Here is a 6,789-nt window from a genome sequence, read left to right as displayed (position 1 = left end):
TATATATATATACATATATATATATATATATATATATATATATATATATATATATATATATATATATATATATATATATATATATATATATATATATATATATATATATATATATATATATATATATATATATATATATAAAATATATATATATATATATATATATATATGGGGGAAAGGTCTGTCTGTGTATATAGATATTTACAAAAATGACAAAAACATGAACAAACAGGCGTGATCATAAAATGTGTGTTCGCGCACTTTAGGCTCCTCTTTAAAACTACTCTGTTAATGACCTTTTGCAAACAGAAGTCTTTGAAGTATATTTCTACAGTTTTCAACCAGCTTTGATTTCTGAATACAAGAAAAAATGTACATAGAAAAATAATCTTCAATTCAGAATAAATTCGGAAAGAAAATGCCACCGAATCCCTTTTTTTCTCGGTCTCGTCTCGCTCCCTCATCGGCCAGAGTCCAGACGCCCTCGCCCGCCCCGCCCGCCCCGCCCGCCCCGCCCGCCGCGCCTCCCCTCGGCGGCCGGGAACTGCCTCTGGACGCCGAAGTTGGGTCGCTCGCGCCACTGCCAGCTGGGTCGCCCTTCAGCGCCCTCGCTCCCCCCGCTACTCGAGCTCTCGGCGCCCCCCCTCCTCCTCCTCTCCGGCGTCCACGTCTCGACTCGAGGGCCATCGAAGTCGTCTTCCTCCTCCTCGTCCTCCTCCAGCGCCATGACCACGACGACCTCCTCGTCCTCCTCCTCCTCCTCCTCCTCCTGAGACAAATCCCTGTCCCGGAAGCGGAATCCCTGCTTCCTTCGCTCCGCCTCCTGCTCGTCGCCGAACCTCGTCTTCTTCTCGTGGAACTCGACCCAGCGGCTCCTGCTCGCCTCCTCCAGCCGTTCTTCCGCCCTTCTCCTCCCTCCTCGAGCCTCCTTCTCCCTCCTTCCTCCCCCTCCTCCTCCTCCTCCTCCTCGCCTCCTCTCCACTTCCTCCTCCTCCTCCTCCCGCCGCCGCCTCTGCGCCTCCTTGTCCATGTAATCCTCCACCAGGTCGTCGCTCGGGATGATGTCGAGGTCCGGGAAGTCCTCCTCGAAGACGGGGTTAACGAAGTCCCAAGGGCCGTCCTGCTTCCTCCTCCTCCCGCCCCCCTTCTTGGGCGACGTCCGGTCGATGTAGTCCTCGTAGTCCTTGTGGCTGAGGAACGCCATGCCGTTGGAGGGAATCTGCCGCGCGGGGCGGGGCCGAGACGCCGACGAAGGGAGCGAGGGGTGGGACCACGTTCCCGGGGGCGGGGCGGGGAGGGCGGGGCCTACCCAGGGGCTCTCGGACACGTAGCCTGTGGCGGAAGAAACGGGCGTTTAAGGCATTTTTGGGGACGAGGAACTGAGAGGCAGAGGTAGAGCGGGGAGAGACTGAGAGCAAGGGAGGGAGGGAGAGAGAGAGAGAGAGAGAGAGAGAGAGAGAGAGAGAGAGAGAGAGAGAGAGAGAGAGAGAGAGAGAGAGAGAGAGAGAGAGAGAGAGAGAGAGAGAGAGAGAGAAGAGAGAAGAGAGAGAGAGAGAGGAGAGAGAGAGAGAGAGAGAGAGAGAGAGAGAGAGAGAGAGAGAGAGAGAGAGAGAAAGAGAGAAAGAGAGAAAGAGAGAGAGAGAGAGAGAGATAGAGAGAGAGAGTGAGAGATGAAGATAGATAGATAGATAGATAGATAGATAGAGAGAGAGAGAGAGAGAGAGAGAGAGAGAGAGAGGAGAGAGAGAGAGAGAGAGAGAGATGAAGATAGATAGATAGATAGAGAGAGAGAGAGAGAGAGAGAGAGAGAGAGAGAGAGAGAGAGAGAGATAGAGAGAGAGAGTGAGAGATGAAGATAGATAGATAGATAGAGAGAGAGAGAGAGAGAGAGAGAGAGAGAGAGAGAGAGAGAGAGAGAGAGAGAGAGAGAGAGAAAGAGAAATAGAGAGAGTGAAAGAGAGATAGAGAGAGTGAGAGATGGAGATAGAGAGAGAGAGTGAGAGATGAAGATAGATAGATAGAGAGAGAGAGAGAGAGAGAGAGAGAGAGAGAGAGAGAGAGAGAGAGAGAGAGAGAGAGAGAGAGAGAGAGAGAGAGAGAGAGAGAGAGAGAGAGAGAGAGAGAGAGAGAGAGAGAGAGAGAAAGAGAGATAGAGAGAGTGAGAGATGGAGATAGAGAGAGAGAGTGAGAGATGAAGATAGAGAGAGAGAGAGAGAGAGAGAGAGAGAGAGAGAGAGAGAGAGAGAGAGAGAGAGAGAGAGAGAGATAGAGAGTGAAAGAGAGATAGAGAGAGTGAGAGAGTGAGAGATGGAGATAGAGAGAGAGAGTGAGAGATGAAGATAGATAGAGAGAGAGAGAGAGAGAGAGAGAGATGGAGAGAGAGCGAGACAGAAATAGAAAGAGATGGAGACGGAGAGTGAGAGAGAGAGAGGGAGAGAGAGAGAGACAGAGAGAGAGAGAGAGAGTGAAAGAGAGAGAGATGGAGACGGAGAGAGAAAGAAGTGGGGAGAGACAAAAAGACTAACATCTAGAACAGCAAGGCAATTACTTCCAAAGTTCCACTTTGTATTTTATTTCAAATCTACGTCATGCATTTCATTTCAGACAAAATCAAGCAACAAAAAAACTCATTACATTCATGCAAGCAAAGAATTGAAACCCTTTTCCTGCAAGCATACCTGGACCGGTGCAAGAGCAGGGAGGGAGGGGAGGGGGCACGCCGGGGTAGGGGGGGTACGAGGGGGGGTAGGAGCCGGGCGGGGGGCAGAGGGGGAGTGGCGGGCCCTCGATGGTCACGTGATCTTCCGTCGTGGAGAATGACGTCATCTCAAGCGCTGGCTGCTTGTCGGAGTTGGGGTCCTTGGCCTTGCTCTGGGGGGAGGAGAGGGGAGGGGGGGGGTGAGAAATGGTGGTGATGGGGGGGGGGGTGAGAAATGGTGGTGATGATGGAAACGATGGTGATGGTAGTCACGGAAGTTATATGGTGGTGGTGGGGATTGAAGTGATGGTTGATACCGGAAGTGATGATGAATATTATGGTGGTGGCGGTGGTTGAGATGATGGTGATGATGAAAGCGTTGGTGGTGATGGAAGTGATGGTGATTTTATGGTGTTTATCCCAATGATCTTCATGTTAAGTTGATGACGTGTTCATGGTGATGATGTTAGTGATGGTGTTGGTGGTGACGTCAGTTTATAGTGTTCATACTAGTGGTGATGATGTTAGGGGTGATGATGAATCTATGGTGCTGTTATTGGCGTTGGTAATGGTGATGTTACTGATCATGATAGCAGTGGTGGTGAAGATAGTGACCACGCTGGTGAAAGTGATGATGATGCTCATGATCATATTCATGAAGATGATGAAGATGAAGATGATGATAGTGGTGATGAAGATGATCAAGATAATGATGTTGCGTTCGTATTTATGGCGATCATAGTGATGGTAATATGTCACGTATTAATGTAGACGTTAATGCTCATTTTAATTTCAATATGAATGTTGAGTTACAATTCACTTAATGCAGACAATGGCTATGATTAAATCCCACGATATATATAAAGCGCCATTCCAGCCGTATGCATTAATATCTAACTTAATATGCATAATGGCGAGGTAATGATAAGCTTAATCCACTTTTGAATATGCAAATCAGCCATAATCAGGATCGTACATAAGTGCATGACAACTGCCATGTCTGCGGCAGAATGTTGATCGATTTCGTAACACTTTTTCTCCGGCATCACCGCACGCCCTCACGAGAGATTTACATTGATAAGCATGATATCAGATTGAATATTCATGGTGGGGGGTGTTGGTGTCGTTCTCTCTATCTATCTATCTCTATCTCTTTCCATCTATCTCTCTATCTATCTTTATCTATCTCTATCTATCTCTATCTCTCTCCATCTCTCTCCATCTATCTCTCTCTTTATCTATCTCTCTCTTTATTTATCTCTATCTCTCTCCATCTCTCACTATCTCTCTCTTTCTCTCTTTCTCTCACTATCTCTCTCTCTCTCTCTCTCTCTCTCTCTCTCTCTCTCTCTCTCTCTCTCTCTCTCTCTCTCTCTCTCTCTCTCTCTCTCTCTCTCTTCCTCTCTCTCTCTCTCTCTCTCTCTCTCTCTCTCTCTCTCTCTCTCTCTCTCTCTCTCTCTCTCTCTCTCTCTCTCTCTCTCTCCTACCTTCTTCTTCTCCTTCTTCTTGCAGCACCTGTCGCTCCAGCAGAAGATACAGCAGACGAGGAAGCAGAAGCAGAAGAAGAGCAGGCAACCCACGGTCGGCCACATCACCTTCGGGTCGAGGTACGTGCTCAGTCTGGCGGGAGGAGGAGACGGGGGTTCAGCAGGGGGTGGGGGGATGAGGGTGGTGGGGTGGGGTTGGTGGGGGGGTGGGGATGGTGGGGGGATGGTGGGGGATGGTGGGGGTGAGGGTGGGTGGAGGGGATGGTGGTGGTGGTGATGGTGCAGATGGTGGGGTGGTGATAGCGGGGGTGGTGTTATTGGGGTTGGTTGGGATGATGTTAGTGGGAATGGTGCAGATGTTGGGGATGGTGATGGTAATGATGATAGTGATAACAATAATGATAGTAAGAGTAATCATAACAGCAATAACCATGATAATGATAATGATAACATACTAAAATTGACAATAATAATAATGTTAATGATTATGATGATAATGACGATAAAATGATAATAATAATGTTGATACTGATAAAGTTAATATCAATAATAATAATAATGATAATAAGAGTAGTGATGATAATGATAAAACTAATTATAATTACAATAACAATGATAATAATGATAATGATAATAATGTTGATAATAATAATAATGATAATAATAAGAATAAATAAAATAATAGTAATATAATAATAATGATATGGATAATCATAATATATAATTAATCTTAGATTAATAATAACAATGATAATGATAATAATAACACTGATAACAATAATGATAATCATAGCAATAATAATAGCAATAATCAGGATAATCATAATAACGATAATGCAAAAAAAAGAATAGGGCAATAACATATTGACGAATATGATCTCAACACCAATGGCTACAAACAAGAAGTAAAACAAGAAGAGTTCAAAAAAAAATACAAGCAAAAAATTCAAGCACAAAGACTATACTGTAGTTAATGGAGTTATATTGCGACTCAAAAAGATACACAGGTCACAGCGGGCAAGACGAGGTAAAAAAAGGTCAATGCATTTTCTTCGCTGATGATGGGGACTAAGGAAGAAGGTAAGGAAGGAAGAAGAGAGTGGAAGGAGATTTAATCATTGAAGATTGCATGGGAGCTGCATTATTGATGTCAAATTTGCGGTTAATTGGTTGTGTGAATTTTTTGGAGGGTTTTTGGAATGTTGTCTTTCTACTTGTTTTCGTTGTTGATTTTTGCTGTTCATCATAATAATAATAATAATAACAATAATAATAATGATAATGATAATCATAATCATAATAATAATCATAATATTAATAATAACAATGATAATGATAATAATAACACTGATAACAATAATGATGATCATAGCAATAATAATAGCAATAATCACGATAATCATAATAATGATAATGCAAAAAAAAGAATAGGGCAATAACAATAATGACAGAAATAAACACCAACAACAATGATAACCACAACAAGAGAAAACAAAAGAGTTCAAAAAAAATACAACCAAAAAATCAGACAAAAAAATATACTGAAAGTTAATGGAGTTACTATGCTACAAAAAAAAGATACACAGGTCACAGCGGGCAAGACGAGGTAAAAAAAGGTCAATGCATTTTCTTCGCTGATGATGGGGTCAGGAAGCAAGGTCAAGGAAGGAAGAAGGAAAGTGGAAGGAGAAATACAACCATTGCAAGATTGCACTGGGGAGCTGCATTATGATTGTCAAATTTGCGTAATTTGTTGTGTGAAGTTTTGGAGGAGTTTCTTTGGCAATGTTGTCTTTCTACTTGTTTTCGTTGTTGATTTTGCTGTCATCATTGTTATCATCATCGTCATCATCATCATTATCATCATTATTGTCATTATTATCATTAATATCATCATCATCATTATTATTATCATCATTATAATCATCATCATCCTTATCATCATTATCATTATCATCATCATCATCATCACCACAACCACCATCATCATCATCACCCTCATCATAATGATCATTCCATTTCACCACCATAATCATCATCATCACCCTCACCACCACCACCCTCATCACAATGAACATTCCCTTTCACCACCACCAATAAAGCCAACCCCATAAACCAGAAAGCAACAAAGACCTGCAACCCCCCCCCCACCCCCCGGCTGACTGCTCCCCCGTGGGTAAGGATATTCGTTGTCCCCCTGGGGTCCGTGGGTCTTAAGGGGTCCACGGAGAGCTGTCATGGGGTCAATGGGGTCGTTTTTCAATGGATTTTTCTTCTTGACAATCATCCTAATTGAAGGTGTGGATTTGATTGAAGGATTGCGTCATGAGATCCTGTTGCATGACATGTTATAGCGTGCTTATACCCTTGCAAGGATAACATATATCCTTGCAACGCCTGTAGCCTGTAGACACAGGGGGTCTGCGGAGGTAAACAAACTGCACAGAGCAATTGATCTGTATCTCGGCAATGGCATGCAAGGGCATTTTCGTTTCCTATTGTTTGCAAACGTGTGTGATTTTGCATGCCCGTGTGTGTGTGTGTGTGCGTGTGCGTGTGCGTGTGCGTGTGCGTGTGCGTGTGCGTGTGCGTGTGCGTGTGCGT

The 6,789-nt window shown here is 44.0% G+C and overlaps 1 protein-coding gene across 1 annotated transcript; it reads right to left on the bottom strand.

Moving 5' to 3' along the window:
• Positions 1-460: 460 nt before the first annotated feature.
• On the bottom strand, positions 461-4,290 carry LOC147468457 (uncharacterized). Its single transcript, XM_086554419.1, has 3 exons — positions 4,186-4,290; positions 2,679-2,865; positions 461-1,332 (listed from the first exon to the last, which is right to left on the bottom strand). The coding sequence occupies exons 1-3, from the start codon at positions 4,288-4,290 to the stop codon at positions 461-463; spliced, it is 1,164 nt and encodes a 387-aa protein (XP_086410545.1).
• Positions 4,291-6,789: the final 2,499 nt, after the last annotated feature.

The sequence above is a fragment of the Penaeus japonicus genome, unplaced genomic scaffold (genome assembly GCF_977035675.1).
Source record: "Penaeus japonicus unplaced genomic scaffold, GWHDUDI00000001_assembly GWHDUDI00000029, whole genome shotgun sequence".
NCBI classification, from domain to species: Eukaryota; Metazoa; Arthropoda; class Malacostraca; order Decapoda; family Penaeidae; genus Penaeus; species Penaeus japonicus.
The sequence above is the reverse complement of the archived record's forward strand: the minus strand, read 5'-3'. Positions and strand labels throughout refer to the sequence as shown.

What these genes read in the sequence shown, in the direction of transcription:
- LOC147468457 (XM_086554419.1), bottom strand. Translation starts at nt 4,290, where the DNA reads ATGTGGCCGACCGTGGGTTGCCTGCTCTTCTTCTGCTTCTGCTTCCTC. An exon ending in AGAAGAAGGAGAAGAAGAAG is followed by an intron (nt 2,866 to 4,185) that starts GTAGGAGAGAGA and finishes CCCCAGAGCAAG; the next exon opens with GCCAAGGACCCCAACTCCGA. An exon ending in CTGCTCTTGCACCGGTCCAG is followed by an intron (nt 1,333 to 2,678) that starts GTATGCTTGCAG and finishes CTTCCGCCACAG; the next exon opens with GCTACGTGTCCGAGAGCCCC.